This window comes from Pistacia vera, unplaced genomic scaffold (genome assembly GCF_008641045.1).
Source record: "Pistacia vera cultivar Batoury unplaced genomic scaffold, PisVer_v2 Contig246, whole genome shotgun sequence".
Taxonomy (NCBI): Eukaryota; Viridiplantae; Streptophyta; class Magnoliopsida; order Sapindales; family Anacardiaceae; genus Pistacia; species Pistacia vera.
Genome location: NW_022196053.1, coordinates 370,255 through 390,919, shown reverse-complemented (window position 1 = coordinate 390,919; position 20,665 = coordinate 370,255). Strand labels below are relative to the sequence as shown.

At 38.1% G+C, this 20,665-nt stretch overlaps 2 protein-coding genes across 2 annotated transcripts; both read right to left on the bottom strand.

The window, feature by feature from the left end:
* Positions 1 to 1,581: 1,581 nt before the first annotated feature.
* LOC116131879 (disease resistance protein RPM1-like) lies at positions 1,582 to 4,392 on the bottom strand. The gene has a single exon (XM_031417541.1). The coding sequence runs from the start codon at positions 4,390 to 4,392 to the stop codon at positions 1,582 to 1,584; it is 2,811 nt and encodes a 936-aa protein (XP_031273401.1).
* Positions 4,393 to 13,283: 8,891 nt separating this feature from the next.
* LOC116131878 (disease resistance protein RPM1-like) lies at positions 13,284 to 16,097 on the bottom strand. Its single transcript, XM_031417540.1, has one exon. It carries the CDS (start codon positions 16,095 to 16,097, stop codon positions 13,284 to 13,286), a length of 2,814 nt encoding a protein of 937 aa, XP_031273400.1.
* Between the last annotated feature and the right edge of the window lie 4,568 nt (positions 16,098 to 20,665).

Genomic DNA, 20,665 nt, shown 5'->3' with positions numbered 1-20,665 from the left:
ATAAGTTTTTTTCACTCTATATTTTTTATTTTATAGCTGGACAGAAGTTATAAAATGAAGAAGAAACTTTCCAAAGTCTTATAAATTTAAGGGGAATACTTGTGTTCAAAAATATTACACAAGGAAGTTGATGAACAATTGCAAGTAATATTGCATTTCTACTGGCATCTCAAATGAGAAGATGTTCAAAATGAAATATGTGGATGAGAGAAATTTGTGAGGACTTTGTTAAAAGGGAACAGAGAAAATAGGGGACTCTGTTTTTTATTGGCAAAGCTTTTCACAAAGTTTTACAATTCATTGACCTTTCTATTGAAAGAGTAAACATAAAAGCCATTTTATAATATCAACCAATAAAATTTGTAGAGCTTGGAGAACTAGCTATAGTGGGGAAGAAAATTTTATCATTAACATATACTCTCGCCTGAGCATATTATATTGGAGGGCGAAATTTAAGCTTAAAAACAATACTTTTATGAGGTGACATACTTTCTTGAACTTCAAATGAAAGTAGCCACCAATAAACTTCCATTGAAAGATAAAAATCCAAGATAGGAAGTTAAACAACCATTACAATAACGTCAGCAAATCAAATGTATTTTGCATATTACACAAGGAAATTGATGAACAACTGCAAGTAATACTTCATCTCTACTAGCATTACCCGGATAATACAACAATTATACATTGCCAGATATCGCCACCAATACTACACCATTCACAAGAAAGTACATAAAATCTTGGAATTACCTGGTTCTTTCATGTGGAGGATGATTTAATCATGATCTTCTCACAATCCAAGATACATCTTCTGTTCATGATAATAGGAAAAAAAACACAAGCCTTAGTTATTTATAGGATAACAAAAAATCATACTTCACTTGATATTTGGATCTAAAGCATTAATATACATTAGAAATTCATCAACTAGTCGCTGGTATCCGGCGGCAACGCACGGTTTCCAGTAACCAGAGACTTTTTCAGTGTGTTACGGTCACAAAATCGATATGAAAATGATTGTCTCTAAATGATCTATCTATCTATATAATTTTAAACCGGAAAAATGATTGCATTTTGCCGAGATTTGAAAGAGAAAGTATGACCACCCGAACATTCTCTGTCAAATCTTGGCCAAACGTTGCATATATTGGTAAAAATAATTCTAGATATAGATAGATCGTTAAAATTGAATTATTTTGATACCAATATTGTTACTTAAAATTGCCAAAAAAATAAAAATTTGATGACGGGATCGGCAGTTGCTGATACCGAATTTCGGCAACCTGAACTTAATCAATTAATTAAGGTAATTTAAAAAGAATAAATGAAATAAATTATAAGAATATATTTATTTAAGTTTATATTTATGATCATAATTAGACTTGTGTATTTATAAAAAAAATATTTTAGATTTTAGAAGTAAATTACAAAATTATACTTTTTCTATTAAGTGAAAAGTCAAAGCACACCCCAAGTAATTGCCATGAAAAAATTATAAGATTTTTCCTTTCATAGTTTGACAGAAGATATAAAATCAAGATCACGCTAAGTCTTATAAAATTTAAATGGAATACCTGTTGTTCACGGATGAGAGGGCTTGTTACTTCGTTCCACTTCTTCAATATATTGCTCAAAATCAACAGGCGAGAGAGATGAGATATACTTAGTAGTTTCATAAAATAGTTTTCCTTCCATTTTGAAAGTGACACAAATTTCCGATATATGTTGGGTAACTTTCTTCCACTTCTCATCTTTTATCATATGATAAATTTCTTTTAACATAAGACGAAACTTAAGAATCCTTAGGTTTCTTAGATGCTCAATACCAATTGGAATCTCTTTCAATCGAGGGAATGGTCCAATACGTAAGTCTTCAAGGTTAGGCATTGCACCTTTGTCTATAATCATCAATTCCAATCCTTCAAAGTCAATGAGTTGCAGCCTTTTTAGTTTTTGAAACCAACCTTCTTTGAAAAGTAATTGCTCATTGTGGCGTGTGTCCCATAGCCTAAGCTCCAATAACTTAGGCAGGGCTTGAAGGACTATTATGGGATCATTAGTTAATCCTAACAAATTCAAACCAATTCTGACAATATATTCAAGTTTAAAAATCCAATCTGGCAACTTCTTCATATTTCCTCTTAAGTAGAGGCGCTGAAGACCACGAGGAGGAGAATTCATCGATTCTATATCAAGAATTTCTTCTCGACTAGTAGAATATATAGTAAGAGATTCAAGTTTTTCCATATTGGCAATGCAAGCACACAGATACTTCTCATTTCCATTTGTCACCCTAATTCCTAACCTTCTCAGATGCCTTAGCTTCCCAAGCTCTTTGAGTACTTCGAAGTTAGCTTCCACAAAACCTAGCTTTTGTAGATCCAATAAAGAGCCAAACCCCACAGGTATTTTTACCCTTTCGTAATTACCACCATTGTCCCAACGGTATATCAATAAATAACGCAATTTCTTAAGATTGTTGATCTCAACAGGAAGCTCAGTGACAAGAGAACACTTCAAATTCAAGGTCTCTAAGTTGAGAAGCTTACCGATGGACTTGGGAAGTACATTTACTTTTGTATTTTTCAAACTTAAGTAGTGCAAATGGAACAGGTTTCCCACTCCTTTAGGAAGATACTCTATAGGACTATCTTCAAAATCAAGCACTTTCATAAGTTTGAAATTCACAATTGTAGTCATGAAAGAGTTAGACATCCTATCCACATTGAAAAAAGAAACAGAACGTATCTTTGAATCCTTGATGTTCTCAAGAACACTATCAGTACTTCCTTGTATTGAAATGCGCCGAATTTTGCTAGAGAGATTTGAGTGCTCTCTATTCACAACATGAGAGAAGCTCAAATGTTCGGTCTTTCTAATGATAATCTCGTGCATCAGATCATGGACTCGACAATATCTAGGTCTTCCAATGAAATCCGTCTCTACCACTTGAACCAAGCTTCTATTAATGAGATCAATCAAGAATTCTTCAGCAACTTGTTCACATGTGCTGCGTTTGGAGTTTGGGACAAAGCCCTCAGCAATCCATAGGCGAACCAGTCTTGCACAACTGATTGAGTAGCTTTCTGGAAAAAAACCAAAATACAAGAGACAAGATTTGAGATGGTGAGGCAGACCATAATAACCTTCTAATAGAACTTTGTTGCAATCTTTAAGATGAAAATCGCTTCCCAACTGTGACCCCAAGTCATCAAGTAACTTTTTCCATTCAAAAGCAACCTTGTTCTTGTTTGAGAGAAGACCACCTATGGCAACAATTGCTAGAGGTAAACCTCCACATTTCCCAAGGATGTCACGAGACAGTTTCTCCAACTCGGGGGGACAACAACCCTGAGGACCAAAAGCCTTTCTACAAAAAAGTTCAAAAGCCTTATCTGAAGGCAAGGGTTGTAGCCTATGGACATTAATAAAAGGAATCAGATCAACAATGCTCTTGTTTCTGGTTGTGAGTATAATCCTACTGCTTTTGTCGTTCTCAATTAAAGCATACTCTATATGTCCCCAAAAATCAGTTTTCCACACGTCATCGAACGCAACCATGTAACACTTGTCTTTTAATTGTCTCACCAGTGTGGCGAGCAGATCCTTCTCTTCCATTTTGTCCATCTCTCCATGAGTAGATCCTGTCACACCGTCAAATTCTTGTATAGTTTTCCTTAGTATATCCATTTTGGTGCATTCTTTCCCAACCGTGATCCAAGCTTGGCAATCGAAATGCTTCTTCACTGTATCATTCTCATAAATATTCCCGGCAAGAGTGGTCTTGCCAAGTCCTCCTTCGCCCACAATTGCAACCACTGAACGCTTGGATGTGCCACTCACCAACAAACCAATCAATTGGTCTCTAGTAGCTTCAATGCCTACAACTTCAGCGCCTGGGATGAAAAAGGAACCAACTCGAGAGTCGTGCGGTAAAACATCTCCTTGATCTATGTGCCTCAAGTTATAGTGTTCTGCTCTTCTCTGTATATCAACAAGTGATGATTTGATATGTTTAATCTCAGATGAAATTCCATGACGCACCTTAAGTTCATTGATGAAGCAACGCATTTTACGAAGGAAACCAGTGAGACCTTTGCCATCATGTTCATGATGCTTCGCCTCATTAAGTATGTACTCATCGATGACGTCTTCAATGTGATAAGCTTCTTCCCTTACTTGTTTTACCCAAGTACTTACGACACCTCCATTGCTTTCTCCTTCTTCTTCGGCTGCTGCCCTTGTATCTGCATCCCTGAGGAATGATTTGATGAACTCCAATTCTCTTTTGATGCTTTCAACTTCTTTCTTTACACTTCTCAACAACGTGCTTTCTTGGACAAGCAAGGAAGCCAAGGTTTCTATAGCAAAGTTCACTGAAAACTCTGCCATATCTCATAAACCTTTTTCTTGTTCACTACATCTTAATTGTTAAGATGTATGATCAAGTATACAATGTTTGATTGTTGTGTTAAGAAACCAGTGGGTTGGACACGATGGTTTTGTTGACTAGCTAGTAACACTTTTGGGAATTGACGACAAGAATTGAACGATGGTAGAGAGTAGAGACTCCGTATAACTTAGTTGTAAACAGCTGGTGTGAAATAGGCTTATGAATTAAGTCTCTCCACATAAACCATTAAAATCTTATCGTTTGAATTGTGGAGCACCGAGAAATTTCATAAAGAGAGGTTGTAGGCTTGTAGCTTCCTGTTGCCATTTTGTGAGTTAATTATTGTTAAACCCTTCACCCTGCATATATCAAATCAACAAAGCTGCTTTATGATCATTCTAAAGAGACGGAGTCCACATGTGCCCAAGTCCCAGCTCTTGAGAGAGAAGAAAGTGGTTTGCACTTTATTCCATAACATTTTGAAGTTATTTATTTATAAACAAAAGGTACGGTTCACAAACGTGCCTGCTTTCTTTGCGAGGATTCCGCCGTTTTCTACTCTTAACAATTAATACATTTCGGTCCCTCAGATAAAATACCCCTAATCTTGTGTTTTGTAACTATTGCTAATTTTAATAGTTGATAACTAATAAGGACTTAAGTGTTACTTTCTCATTATATCGGACTTTACTCAGTAGGACAAACCTTAGAGGTGAACATGTAATTAAGTAAAGGAGGCAAAGTGGGAATCTAATGGAGGGTTATAGTGTTGGGAGCAGAATGCCCTCGTGCGTGACGGATGCACACAATTTGATACCACACTCACCTAATCCTTTTAATTAATCAATGCACACGCACACTTAAATAGGATACATAATCCCACTCTTTGCCATTGCCCTTGCTCTATATAATTACTGATATTACAAGAGTCCTGGCGGCCTTATCGTCTCTTTTCTATTTTTAATTTCATTATCTTCTACACACACTCTACACTTGGCAACCTTTTATTTAGAGGACCTCCTATTTTTTTAAATGACTTCAGTTATTACAAAGCAAAGTGGTAAGAGTCAAAATTAAGTAGGTATCATTCTCATCAATACAATGTCGTTTCATTAATTCCTTTGTTAATGGTTATCTTATAGACACACTCTACACTTGGCAACCTTTCATTTAGAGGACCTCCAATTTTTTTAATTAATAATGATCTAGATATTTATTTACAATGTCGTTTCATTAATTCCTTTGTTAATGGTTATTCACTTATTTTTGGTGTGTCCATATCAAGAAGTCGCATCTTCATGATCTTGTGTTTCACGACATGGCACTTGTTTCAATTTGATCAGAAAAAGTGTCTTCGAAGTCTGTTATGGATGGGAGAAATTTGAGGACTTTGTTAATTCATCAGATCTATGCTCATGGATACAATGTTTGATTGTTGTGTTAAGAAACTAGTGGGTTTGATAGAAGTGCTAACCCAAGTATTTAGTTGCTTTTGTTGACTAACAAAAATGGTGAAGTCCACGCGGCTATTAAAAGTGTATGGGAAAAGGATTTTAATTGATAAACAAAGGGAATTAACTAATCTTGAAGACATGCTTCTTCCCAGAGGCTACACGGTACAGGTTGGCACATTTTTCCTTTTAAATTAATTAGTCTTGAAGGATTTATGATTCTCCATTAAGGAAGAACTCCAGGAACTAGTAGCTAACGCAGTTTCAATTTGATTAGGAAACGTGTCTTCCAATTCTTTCATTTTCTTGACCTTTTAGTGATGGAGTATGATACTGCTTGTATATATTAAACTTTGGCCTCTTTGAGCCAGACAATAACAGTCACCAAAGTATCTGGTAATATCAAATAGCTCTTATCTTCTCGTTTAAAAGTTTGATTTTGTTTCAGGAGTTCCTATGCTATGGCTATCTATTTTTGTCTTCTTTCGAGCTGGATGTTGACAATGTTTGATTGTTGTGTTAAGAAAGCAGTGGGTTGGAGAGAAGTGTGAACACAAGTATTTTATCTTTTTGTGATCACATTCATTACTACCAGAGCGTCTACAAACGAAAACTTTATCCTTTATTTTCCACACGCTAATCTCTTTTGTCAAGGTCTGTCAATAAAGAGAATCTGGTTGTCCCCTCTCAGGAAAAAGAGGCCTAAATTTTCTTTCTTCCAAGGAAAAAAGTGATGGTCGGGAATAATTGTCTCTATCCTTGGATCTTCATGATCTTGTGTTTAATGACAGGGCACTTTGTTTCAATTTGATTAGGAAACTTGTCTTCCAATTCTGTCATTTTCAGGTTAATATTAAGTTTCCCACTGCGAGGATAAGAATGACTTATTTTAATCTTAAGCTGGTGTTGAGTCATGACATTGTTGGTGTACTGCAAGCTCAAACTATATCAAAATACTGCTGGATTGAAGAAGCAGAGAATTAGTTTACCAGAGAAGATGATCAAAATTAGACTGATTAAATATAAATGTTGGATATCCAAGTCTTGTTTACCAGAAGAATGTTTTTTAAGACAAAATTTAGATTGGAAGAGCTATTTTAATAATTGAGCGAGCAATAGCTCATGATCACAGGAGATATCAGGACTTTTTTAAAAGGGAACTCTGTTTTTGATTGGCGAAGCTGCTCCCAAAGTTTACAATTCATTGACCTTATTATTGAAAGAGTAAACGCAAAATAAAATTGCAGAGCTTGGAGAGATGGCTTAGTGGCCAAGAAAATTTGATCATTAGCATATACTCTTGGCTGAGAGTATTATCTTGGAGGGAGAAATTTAAGCTTAGAAAGAATACTTTTTAGCAGATTCATAGAATAAACAGACCAAATAAATGGAAACATGGTAAATCAGGAGAGTTGTTTACTGTTGGCAGAGATGTCATACTTTCTTAAACTTCAAAGAAGTAGCCACCAATAAACTTCCACTGAAAGAGAAATTAAGCAACCATTACCATAACAATTCCAATGTATTTTACATATTACACAAGGAAATTGATGAACAATTCCAAGTAATACTTCATCTCTACTAGCATTACCCGGACAATACAACAATCACACATTGCCGGATATCGTCACTAATACTACACCATTGATAGTAACATAACCACTTGACACCCTCCCTGTACAAGCTGATTTGTTGAAGTATCATTTTTGTTATGTGATCTATTTGGTCTAAGCTACTGCCACGCTTTATGTTCTTCAAGCAAGTAGAAAGCGAACTCACATATTTGTTTATCAAAATAATTCCAACAGAAACCAGGAAATTGAAGGTCATTGCCACAGCTGGTCCACAAAATCTTTGCTGTTGGCTCTTGGCTCCTGCAGCAGATCGAAGGTCATTGTGTATAGCACCTCTGAGTTCTTCCAATGCTCGACCTGATAACTCGAAAAATGAGAATTAATGAATACATTCAACAGCAGAACACATGACAAATTGTTATCAGTCAGCAGGGAAATTTTGCTTCTTCATTTACATGTACAGCTTCAGAGTAAAATGCCACTAAAGAAAACATAAAAAGTTTCAATCTGCCAAATGGTTTTGAGTCTTTCTAAGTCTGGTGAACTGAACAAAGTATGAATCTTATAGATTTTAACAATGTTCTGAAATTTTATTGATCTAGATAAAGAGCAATTCATGAAAATAGCATTTAAACTGTTTTCCTGCGCTTCATGATAGCAATGTGAAAATAGTTTTGGTTAAATCAAACAAATAACAGAATCCCACCATGGATTACTCATCATAAGCCTTGAAAAACCAACAAAATTTCGTAAAAAGTAAAAACCCTTACTGAAAATTATGATTTAAAAGTGATTCCACACCCACCAAACCAAATACTGAACAATCAGCATGTGAAAGCATAATCTGAAATGAGAAAAGAAGATGAAAATAACCCAGTAAACTCAGAACATTCACATTCAAAGAACAAGCATTTTAGTAAATAACAATGTAGCTTCTGAGTTTCATTAACTAAGACGATAAGTACATTAACTGTGGATTATATCAAAGATTGCGGGATAGATTATGGAGATAAATATGGAGAAAAGCGTCTAGTTGATTGATTAATATCTTTGATAAATAAAATAATAACGGGGTTTTGGTTATATGTGTTTAACACTACAGATGGAGTACAAAGAAGAGCCAATAAACGATGAGTTGAGTGCCAAATGTCTTGATTAATGGATTTGGAAGTACTTTTAAAAAGGTTTTTTTTTTTTTTTTTTTTTTTTTTGTTTAATTTAATTGCAGGGTTTCCTGAGCGGAGAAGTTAAGGAAACATCATGTAGAGTTTATCTGCAACAGTCAACACCTCATGTGATACTGTTACCCTTCACTACTTTTGTGAATTGTAGATGAGAGATACTATCTCCTGTGCTTGCGTACATGATTACGGGGTGTACCGAAAGAAAGAAAGCACATTCTTCTTATATGTTATTGGAAATATAAAATTATTTTTTTTGGTGACCAGGGTGTTCGCGCCAACTTGGACGACCGGGTAATCCTTTAATGACCGTAATAAAGGCCGAGGGAAATTGAATTCAGGATCTCTTGAATAATACATCTAAGAGTTCCTATTTGACCACTCAGTCATCCAAGAGTTGATTTCAATTGCCCTGTATTGTGAAGTTTAATTTCAATTCATTATATGAGTTCTAGTCAATTATTCAATGAGTCCCCAATATAAGTCCCATTAGGTATCTACTTAGGTAGACCTAATTTGATTTGATTGCTTAATAAACCAGTAAATTAGTTTTTTATTTTTTGTTTCTTCAATCAATCATTGAAACTTATTTGATAAACATTTTTTTTTTTTTAACCAAGATGTCCGAGTCAGCTTACTCATATCACGACTAATCCTGGAAGAAGATTAGTGCAGTAACCCATCGCTATGACCCCCCACTTGAATCAGGATGCCCAGATAGGGAATCAAACTTGAGACTGTATGTCTATCCACATCATCCCCAATTCATCCTAACCATCTAAGCACCCACGGATGAGTCTTATTTGATTTACCATTTCTACTTTGTTAACTAATCTAATACTCAGACAGCAAATCTAGTTTAGCATTAGGGATTGATAATACCTAACCAAATGCCATAAAATAAGACAAAACAAAAGCACAAATGCATTGAAACCTGCAGCAATGAAAGTGTTTTTATCCTTATAGCCCTTAATGTATTTCTTAATTCTTGTGGGTTGGGGCCCTTTGGAGATGGTGGCTTCTGAGGAAAGATATTATTTGCTTAACTAATTGGTAAAAGGTCACTTTACACATAGAGGTCTAAAGAGTCCTCAAAAGCATCACCAGAACAACTTATACGTTGCTCCTAAATGTCTGTTTCTATTTCTGTTTCAACCACTTTCTCAACAACCAAGCCCTTGTGGTAGTTTCGAAACTACTCATCTTTATTTTTATGAAATTGCTGTAAACTTGTATCATCATGTACCTGAATTTGGACGCATGAAAACCATTGTGTCAAGGCTAACACGTTATCATATGTGAGGCATGATACATTTACATGTGCATCTGACCAATGAAAAAAAGACACATCTACGAATTCTTACATGGCCTATTTTCTCAGTTTTTAGGGTTTTATGAGTAATTAGGTAACCAAATTAAAGTGCGTTTATGTGTTCATTGTTTTGTTAATTAGTTAGTTTTGATACTTTGTGATTTTGATTATTTAGGGTTTTAGGAGTTGGGCTACTAACGAGATTCTTGTTTTTATTTTTACTTTAATTTGATAAGTTTTCCCCTTTCACAGAGCATTCCTTCGTTTCAACCTTTCTATACAAGATCAAAATAAAGCAATAGGTTTTAATTGTTCTGGGAAGAAATTCTTGCTTTTGTGGAATTAGGTGTTTAAATAGGCAGGAAACGGTTACCTTTTTGTTAACATTAGAGGCATTTTAGTCTTTTCAATTCTTGTGACAAATTTGAGAAAATCTTGAGTTATTTACACTTGTTCTTAAAGTTTGGAGTATAATGTACTTACTTCCAACACCATGAGATACGAACAATTCCAGTCAAGTAAGATTTTTCAATGAAAAGTCTATAACACCCCTATTTTCTTATTCACATATAATTAGGAATGAATGAAATATAAAAAAGAAAGTAAAAAGCCAGATGTTTTAAATTTATGTTAATTCACTTGGGTTTTAACTTTGATGATTTTTTGAACTTATAATTGTAATGAGTCATATTTTTAACTTTTTTATATTTTATTCATTTAAAAAAATATATGAATAAGATAATAGGGGTATTATAGACTTTTTATTAATAAAATTCACATGAACAATTTGTACCCTACAGTATTGGAGGTAAGTGCAATATACTTCATACCTAAAGAATGAAGGTTTAAATAACCAGAAAATCTCTCAATTGTGTTAAGGGGTATTTTTGGGATTCACTCGGTCACTAACAGATGCCATAAATTATAAGGGCTGAGAACGTGCAATGGGTAGACTGGAGATCAGCAGGTACTTGGACCGTCGATTCCGAGTAGGAACTTGGACCGTCGATTTCGGGTACTGACCCTTAAAGGGTCGGTTGCGGTTCTAAATCTGGTGGAACCAGCAATGTGTCTCCGGTTCTGGTTCCACCACTTTAGGAACCGGAACCGGAAAAAAAAAAAAAAAAGATAATAGAAAATAATTTAAATCAAATCCACAATCACTGGCTTGCTGGGGCTTAAGAGAGTTGGCTGGGGAATTTGGTCGAACAGGTGGTGTGCCAAAAAACTGCAAATATTCAAAACTTTAACACCCAAATTCAATCCAACCCAAATCAACAGCTCAACACAAACTATTCAAATTCAAGCACAATCAAACTCCAGTCAACCAAAATACACAAACTCTTTGTAAAAACCCAAAATCAACCACCAATTAACCCAATTTCACCAAAGTTGCAAAAAACCGCAAGGCAGTTGACGGACGGCTAACGGCGGGTAACTAAGGTTGCGATAGTTAGGGGGATTATTAGGGGGGATGCCGGTGAAGCTTTTGGTAATGATGGGGTGGATTTCTAACGTCGGGAGCAACCAGAAAAATGGCTCGAAGCGCGCGGATTCGACTAAAGGCGGTGGTCGTCGATTCGGTGGGTGGTGGTCGGAGGGGGTGGGTGGTGTTTGACGATGAGGTTAAGGGGGAGCTGGTGGGCCTTGCGGCAGCTAAGTGAAGTGGTGGAACAAAGAGAAAGAAGAGAAGAATTCACAGAAGAAAAGACAGAAAGAAAGTTTTGAAGAGAATGAAAAATGAAAGAGAAAAGAGAGGAGAGAGAAAAATTATCAGGGGGGCCTATAGAACTCCTGATCTCAAAGACTCAATGGACCAACATTTCTAAGTCAGCTGTAGATTTCTCCTTTTCGTTGTATTTCGGCAAGTGATAGTTTGATATCTTCAATCTCAATGGCGATTCCATGTCGCAGTTTTTGGAATCTCTTTGAAATGGCACGCTTTATGACAGTAATCAACGAGACCTCTACAATGAGGAAGTCTCGCCACCTTCATTGTGTACTTAGGGATGGCATCTTCAATCCGGAAAGCTTCTTCCCTCAATTGATATGGTAGATGGATTCAGACCTCCAGATGATCAGAGCATAGATATGGGAAAGAGCTTAGCTAATTCATTTGTTCCCTAATATATGGGGATAGTTTTTCAATCTGAAATTCAGACTAAAAGTTGTTTGGATTGAAGTTTTGGTTTCTGTGCATGCAAATTGCTAATCTCCCCATGAATCCATGATACTTCAAATCATTACATTTAGCTACTATAACCATCTGGCATTCACCATATCTGGCGTTTTCCATCCTAAACGAGAAGATGATTGAACGAGTAACAGCGCATGATCACTGGAGATATGACAAGTTTCTTCAAATAATTGTGGTTCAAAAGTCTCATAACATTACCATCAGAACATGCTTTTTAAAAAAAAAATTGGCATTTACTGCTCGAGAGAAATAACAGCAGGTACACGTCTATCACATCTGGCAAGCCGTCTCAAATAAGAAGATGCTCGAAATGAAAGATGTGGATGGGAGAAATTTGTGAGGACCTTTTTAAAAAGGAATAGAGGAAAACAGGGGAGACTGTTTTTGATTGTCGAAGCTTTCCACAAAGGTTTAAACCAACAAAAAGAAGAGGGAATAGGCAAAACTCATAACACAAAACAATTAAATCAAGTACATGCAGGTTCATAGAGTAAAGCTGACCAAATAAATGGAATCATGGTTAATCAAGAGAGCCGAATTAAACAACCATTGCAATAACATCAGCAAATAAAATGTATTTTACATATTTCACAAGGAAATTGATGAACTACAAGTAATAACTTATCTCTACTAGCATTACCTGGACTATACAACAATCACACATTGCCAGATATCGCCACCAATACTACACCATTCATAAGAAAGAGTTACATAAAATCTTGGGATTACCTGGTTTATTCAGGTGGATGCTGATTTAATCATGACCTTCTCACAGTTCAAGATACATCTTCTGTTCATGGTAATAGAAAAAACATAAACCTTAGTTATTTATAGGATAACAAAAAATCATATTTCACTTGATATTCAGTTCTAAAGCATCAATATATGTTAGAAATCGCAACCGGAACTTAATCAATTAATTAAGGTAATTTAAAAAAAAAATGTTTTAAATAAAATAAATTATAAGAATACTTTTATTTAAGTTTACATTTATTATGATAATTAGACTTGTGTATTTATATATAAAAAAAAAAAAAAAAAATCAGATTTTAGAAGTAAATTACAAAATTATACTTTTTTATATTAAATGAAAAGTCAAAACATACCCTAAGTCAAGAAGATATATAATCTAAATTACTCTTAGTCTTACATAATTTAAATGGAATGCCTGTTGTTCACGAATGAGAGGACTCGTTACTTCGCTCCACTTTTTCAATATATTGCTCAAAATTCACAGGCGAGATAGACGAGAGATACTTAGCAGTGGTATAAAACACTTTTCCTTCCATTTTGTAAGTGACATAGACTTTCGGTATATGTCGGGTAACTTTCTTCCACTTCTCGTCCTCCATCATATAATAAATTTTTTTCAACATAGAATTAAACTCAAGAAACTTTAGGTTTCTTAGATGTTCAATTCCAATTGGAAACTCTTTCAATTGAGGCCATGGTCCCACATTTAACTTTTCAAGGTTGGGCATTGCACCTTTGTCTATAATCATCGATTCCACTCCTTCAAAGTCAAAGAGTAGCAAAATTTTTAGTTTTGGAAACCAATCTTCTTTGAAATGTAATTGCTTATCATGGCATGTGTCCCATAGCCTAAGCTCCAATAAATTAGGCATGGCTTGAAGGACTCTCATGGGATCATCAGTCAATCCTGACAAATCTAAACCAATTCTGACAATATATTCAAGATTAAAAATCCAATCTGGCAGCTTCTTCATATTTCCTCTTAAGAAGAGGCTTTGAAGACCATGAGGAGGAGAAGTCATCGATTCTATATCAAGAATTTCTTCTCTACTTGCCAACCTAAGACTCAGAGATATAAGTTTTTCCAAATATCCAATGCAAGCACATAGATCCTTCTCGTTTCCATTTGTGATCTTAATTCCTAACTTTCTCAGATGCCTTAGCTTCCTAAGCTCTTTGAGTACTTCCCAGTTAGCTTCCACATAACCTAGCTTCTGCAGATCCAATAAAGAGCCAAACCCCATAGGTACTTTTACCTCTTCGTAACGACCACTACTGCCCACACGGTATATCAATAGATAACGCAACTTCTTAAGATTCTTGATCTCAACAGGAAGCTCAGTGACAAGAGTACGCTTCAAATTCAAGGTCTCCAAGTTGAGAAGCTTACCAATGGACTTGGGAAGTACTTCTACTTTTGTATTTTTCAAACTTAAGTAATGCAAGTGGAAGAGGTTTCCCACTCCTTCAGGAAGATACTCTATAGGACTATCTTCAAATTCAAGTACTTTTATAAGTTTGAAATCCACAACAAGTGTAGTCATGAAAGAGTTAGGCATCCTATCAACATTGAAAAGAGAAACAGAACGTATCTTTGAGTCCTTGATGCTCTCAAGAACACTATCAGCACTTGCTTGTATTGAAATGCGCCGAATTTTGCTAGAGGGATTTGAGTGTTCTCTGTTCATCAAATGAGAGAAGCCCAAATATTCGGTCTTTCTTAGGATAATCTCATGCATCAGATCATGGACTCGACAATATCTAGGTCTTCCCATGAAATCCGTCTCCACCACTTGAACCAAGCTTCTGTTAATGAGATCAGCCAAACATTCTCCAGCAACTTGTTCAGAAGTGTGGCGTTTGGAATAAGGGACAAAGCCCTCAGCAATCCATAGGCGAATCAGTCTTGCACAATTGATTGGGTAGCTTTCTGGAAAAAAACCAAAGTACAAGAGACAAGATTTGAGATGGTGAGGTAGACCACAATAACCTTCTAATAAAACTTTGTTGCAATCGTCTAGGTGAGAATTGCTTCCCAACTGTGACCCCAAGTCCTCAAGTAACTTTTTCCATTCAAAAGCAACATTGATCTTGTTTGAGAGAAGACCACCTACGGCAACAATTGCTAGTGGTAAACCTCCACATTTCCGAAGGATGTCACGAGACAGTTTCTCCAACTCGGGGGGACAACACCCCTGAGGACCAAAAGCCTTTGTACTAAAAAGTTTGAACGCCTTATCTGAAGGCAAGGGTTGTAGCCTATGGACATTAACAAAGGGAATCAAATCAGCAATGCCCCTGTTTCTGGTTGTGAGCATAATCCTACTGCTTTTGTTGTTCTTTATTAAAGCATGCTCTATATTACCCCAAAAATCATTTTTCCACACATCATCAAAAACAACCATGTAACACTTGTCTTTTAATTGTGTCTGCAGTGTGGTGAGGAGATCTTTCTCTTCCATTTTGTCCATTTCTCCATGAGTATACCTTGTCACACCCTCAAACTGTTGTATAGTTTTCCTTAGTATATCCATTTTGGTGCATGCTTTCCCAACCGTGATCCAAGCTTGGCAATCGAAATGCTTCTTCACTCTATCATCCTTATAAATTTTCCCAGCAAGAGTGGTCTTGCCAAGTCCTCCTTCGCCCACAACTGCAACCACTGAACGATTGGATGTTCCACTTACCAACAAACCAATCAATTGGTCTATAGTAGATTCGATGCCCACAACTTCAGCGCCTGGGATGAAAAAGGAACCAACTCGAGAGTCGTGCGGTACAACATCTCCTTGATCTATCTGCTTCAAGTTATAGTCTCCTGCTCTTGTCCGTATATCAGAAAGTGATGATTTGATATGTTGAATCTCAGATGAAATTCCATGACGCACCTTAAGTTCATTCATGAAGCAACACATTTTACGAAGGAAACCAGTGAGACCTTTGCCATCTTGTTCATGATGCTTCGCCTCATTAAGTATGTACTCATCTATGACGTCTTCAATGTGATAAGCTTGTTCCCTTACTTGTTTTACCCAAGTACTTACGACACCTCCATTGCTTCCTCCTTCTTCTTCGGCCGCTGCTTTTGTATCTGCATCCCTGAGGAAAGATCTGATGATCTCCAATTCTTCTTTGATGCTTTCAACTTTTTTCTTTACACTTCTCAACAGCTTGGTTTCCCGGACAACCAAGGAACCCAATGTTTCTATAGCAAGGTTCACAGTAAACTCTGCCATATCTCGTAAGCTTTTTGTTGTTCACTCCATCTTAATTGTTAAGATGTATGATCAAGTATAAAATGTTTGATTGTTGTGTTAAGAAACCAGTGGGTTGGACACGATGGTTTTGTTGACTACCTCTTTTGGGAGTTGACGATAAGAATTGAACGATGGTAGAGACAGAGACTCCGTATAACTTAGTTGTATACAGCTGGTGTGAAATAGACTAATGAATTAAGTCTGTCCACATAAACCATTAAAACCTTATCGTTTGAATTGTCAGAGAACCGAGAAAATTCATAAAGAGAGACAGGTTGTAGGGTCGTAGCTTCCAAACTAAAATATGCTTTTGTTAATTACTGTTAAACCCTTCACCCTGCGTAAGGCCAAGGGTGGAGATGGTTCCCCATGTGCCCATGTGCCCAAGTCCCAACTCTTGAGAGAGAAAGTGGTTTGCACTTTATTCCATAACATTTTCAAATTATTTATTTATTTATAAACAAAAGGTGCGGTTCACAAATGTGCCTAATCGTTTGTTTTGTAACTATTGCGAATTGTAATAGTTGATAACTAGTAAGGACTTAAGTGTCACTTTTTCATTATATCCGACAAACTTTAGAGGTAAAAATGAATGAATTGAATTTTATCCTTTATTTTCCACACGCTAATCTCTTTTGTCAATAAAGAGAATCTGCTTGTCCCCTCTGAGGAAAGAGAGGGCTAAATTCTCTGAAATTTTTTTGGGATGATTAAAAAATATTTAAATATCAAGCAATGTTTTGGTTACAGTTCGCCAAAATGCTTATCAAACACGACCAGAACAAAAAACCTATCCACTAAATACATATACAATTTTCGACGATCATTAACGTATCTATGATACTATTGCAGCACATTTATGTTCTAATTAATTAATTTTATGTATTATGTTATTCAAAAAGTAAAACCAAAATAATTGTTTCTTACCTTATCAAAGTTGTATCATATAACTTTTTGAAAAGAAAACATTACAGAAAATTTTCCATAATTAATAATTAATCAACTTTTAGGAGATGGTGTTCTTAATTAATTTGCCTAAGGTTATGTTATGCCTTAAGAAAGAAGGGCTGACGTAGACCGAGTCAGCATGCAAAAGTCAAAACCTGCGAAAACTACAGCCGAGTCACGTGATGAAGGAGCAGCCTGCTTCTGTCAGTGTAGTGGACGCGTGCCAGACCAGCCAAGAGCTGAAGAGCTTACACGTGTCCAATTGCATGCACCAAATTGCGCAAATCACTCTGGAAAACGGGCAATAGGACATAAAGGAAGATTTGTACGGATAATCCCACCAACTCACAAATTCAGCAATCATCACCTTAATGCATCCCACTATAAATTGAGAGTTCCTCTCTCAATTTCGGGATTAGCTAATCTCTCAAAGAAACAGCATATACTGTATCCCTCTCTCTCTTGTAAAATCACTTGTAAAGTCAGCTCGCTTACCGCGACCAGGTGGCTATCATTAATATACATCAGTGGACGTAGGATTTGCATCTTTAAAGCATCCGAACCACTTTAAACACTGTCTTGTCACTCTTTTATCCTCTTTTTATCATTCACGTGTGTCTTCTAGGCCAGCTCAGTAGTTCACACGTGCGTTTGGTTGGTGTCAAAATCAAGCATCAACAGTTTGATGCTAGAAGGAGGGCTTGATTTAGTGTTCATCCTTCATCAGGAGAATCTCTAACTTACCGGTCCCACAACAGCAAATGGCTCGCCGATTTGAACCAGAGCGAACCAACCAGAGTACTGAGGGGATCCCCCAAATGCAGGAGGGCACCTCTCCCGGGGTACCCTCGGTCTCGCAGACCACCGCGGGAGATATCCCGTCAAGTTCACAACTTGACCCCGCCATCCTAAGCTACCTGGAGAGGTTCAACAATACTCTCCAAACGGTCACGCAAAGATTAGACCGTTTGCACCAGGGTGTACCACCTAGATTGAATGAAGCGGTGCAACCACCAAAAACGCTTACGGGTTGCGCGAAAGCACGGCAAAGGGCGATAGCCCGTGCCGCGAGCACTGCTACGCGTTTAAGAAAGGGTAAGCAAGTGGCGAAAAATGGGCCTAAGAACTCTAAAGGTCCAGCGAACACCGACCACATCCCGAGTAGAATACCCGTAACGTTGCGACTCGGTGAAAGGGTACAGCTCAAACCATCCCATGCCACTTCGCGTGAAAAACCCCACAAAAGTGATGGGCGGGGCGATTCTCATCACCGTTAGAGCAATCTTGATCGCAGCCATGCAGAAGGTTCCCCCGTTCGTACCACAGTGGAGGTCGTGAAAATTCCCCGCACCGTTCATCGCCATCACACAGCTCTAGCTAGCGTGTGTCAAGAGCAGCCAGAACAGTTGGCCGAGGCGAAGTGGAGTCTGACCTTCAGACTTTCCTCAATCGCCACCGCGAGGGTCAAACCCGTATGGGCAAAAGCAATCCCCAGATGGCTCCAATGCCCCAGATCGAGAGCTGCAGCGAGCTCTAGACTAACTAAAGGCCTAGCAGTACGAGCAAGGGCAGGTCGTATCGGTGTCTCCATTTTCTTCGACATGAGCACGACGTTCCTCAGGCACTTCCAAGCGAACAGAAAGTTCTCAATGCCTTTGAGCTACCTCAGCAATATAAGGCAAGAGAGGGACGAATCCCTCCAATCGTACATAGATCGATTCCACAGAGAACTCAACAAAGTAGCTCATACTCTTGAGGAGTCTGTTCGGACTCTCATCATTACAGGAGTTCGTCCACAGACCGACCTATGGAAAGAGCTACAGGCTGAGGATGATGTTTCCCTCACCCATTTTTACAACCTTGCAGAGAAGCACCTTCGTATTGAAAATTCAGTAGCGGCGCTCCACCGCCGCGACTACGACACCTCAGATAGTGCGCCTGGTCGGGAGGGAAGTAGGAGAGTTGATCGTAGATGGGCCCTGACGATCAACGAAAAGAAAAGAAGCCGCGCTATGAGCCCAAAAAGTCTTATGCCCCAGTTCCTCGTTGTGATCGCGATAGGAACCAATATACGCCCTTGAATGCGTCCGTATCGGCTATTCTTGACAAATCAGAAGAGGCTAGCCTGCTCGGAGAACCTGAGCCCATGAAAAATCCCCCATCGGCCAGGAACAGTAAAAAATACTATCGCTATCATCGAGATAATGGGCACCATACCAATGAGTGCCGAGCTCTCAAGTAGGCGATCGAAGACCTCATTAAGCAGGGACACTTCAAGGAATATATTGACAACTCAACTCCCTCACAAGAGAAAAATAAGAGGGAATCAAGTAAGAAACGTCGTGATCGCAAATGGGTGTGCACCCTCAATTTGATCTTCGAGGGATCGCACTTTGTGGGGAACTCGTGAGATGCCCAGGAAAGGTATGCTCGCGAAGCCCACCATGACCCTATTAAAGTGATGAGTGCGACGCAACGACCACAAAAGGTTCACAGGGAGGAGGAAATTTCCTTCTCCTTAAAGGATGTAGCTCGATTGCATCATCCCCACGACGATGCCCTTGTGATCATGCCCCTCATAGGGCACCACAACATCCACAGAATGTTGGTGGATAACAGAAGTGCTGTGAACATCCTGTTTGCTTCAACTTTCGAAAGAATGAACTTGGACGAGGCCGACCTGAAGCCTGCCTCGTTCCCTTTATATGGTTTTACAGGGGACCACCTGATCCCCAAAGGAACGATCTCACTCCCAGTCACACTGGGTGATTTTGATGAAGTGACCAAGGTAACGGAGTTCCTGATAGTGGATTGCCCATCCACTTTTAATGGAATCCTCGGGCGACCTTTGTTGAGAAACTTCAAGGCAGTCACTTCAATATACCATCTGAAGATGAAGTTCCCCACCCCGACAGGGATAGGGGAAGTCAGCGGATCACAGCGCACATCTCGCGACTATTATATGAAGGCAGTGCTAATGGCGTGCAAAGGGAAAGACATCTCGTGCGGCATTCCCAGACAGGCGATGACGATCAGCCGGATCGAGCCACAGCCTGGCCTAGCCGAGGATAATATGGATCCTCAAATTCAGGAATGCCCTTCCGAAGTACTGGTTGACTAGAACGAACCGAGCAGGTCGACCAGAATGAACTAAGCAGGGTGTTAAGGATTGGGAACAATCTGAACCCCCAGCTCGCAAGCGACCTGACTAGCTTTCTCAGGGAGAACATCGATGTGTTTGCATGGTCGCATGCAGATATGGTCGGGATCAGCCCATATATTGTTTGCCATGCGTTGAACATCAACAGTGAAGCCAAGCTAGTTTGTCAAAAGAGAAGAGCGATGGATCCAGAGCGATATGCTGCCTTGAAACTTGAGGTAGATAACCTCCTTCGGAGTGGATCCATCCAAGAAGTGCTTTACCCGACCTGGGTTGCCAACCCGGTCCTAGTAAAGAAGCCTAACGGTAAATAGCGAACCTGCGTTGACTTCACCGACCTCAACAAGGCTTGCCCTAAAGATAGCTTTCCCTTGCCAAGGATCGACCAGCTCGTGGATGCCACCTCAGGGCACGAGCTGCTGAGTTTTATGGACGCATA

What these genes read in the sequence shown, in the direction of transcription:
- LOC116131878 (XM_031417540.1), bottom strand. Translation starts at nt 16,097, where the DNA reads ATGGCAGAGTTTACTGTGAACCTTGCTATAGAAACATTGGGTTCCTTG.
- LOC116131879 (XM_031417541.1), bottom strand. Translation starts at nt 4,392, where the DNA reads ATGGCAGAGTTTTCAGTGAACTTTGCTATAGAAACCTTGGCTTCCTTG.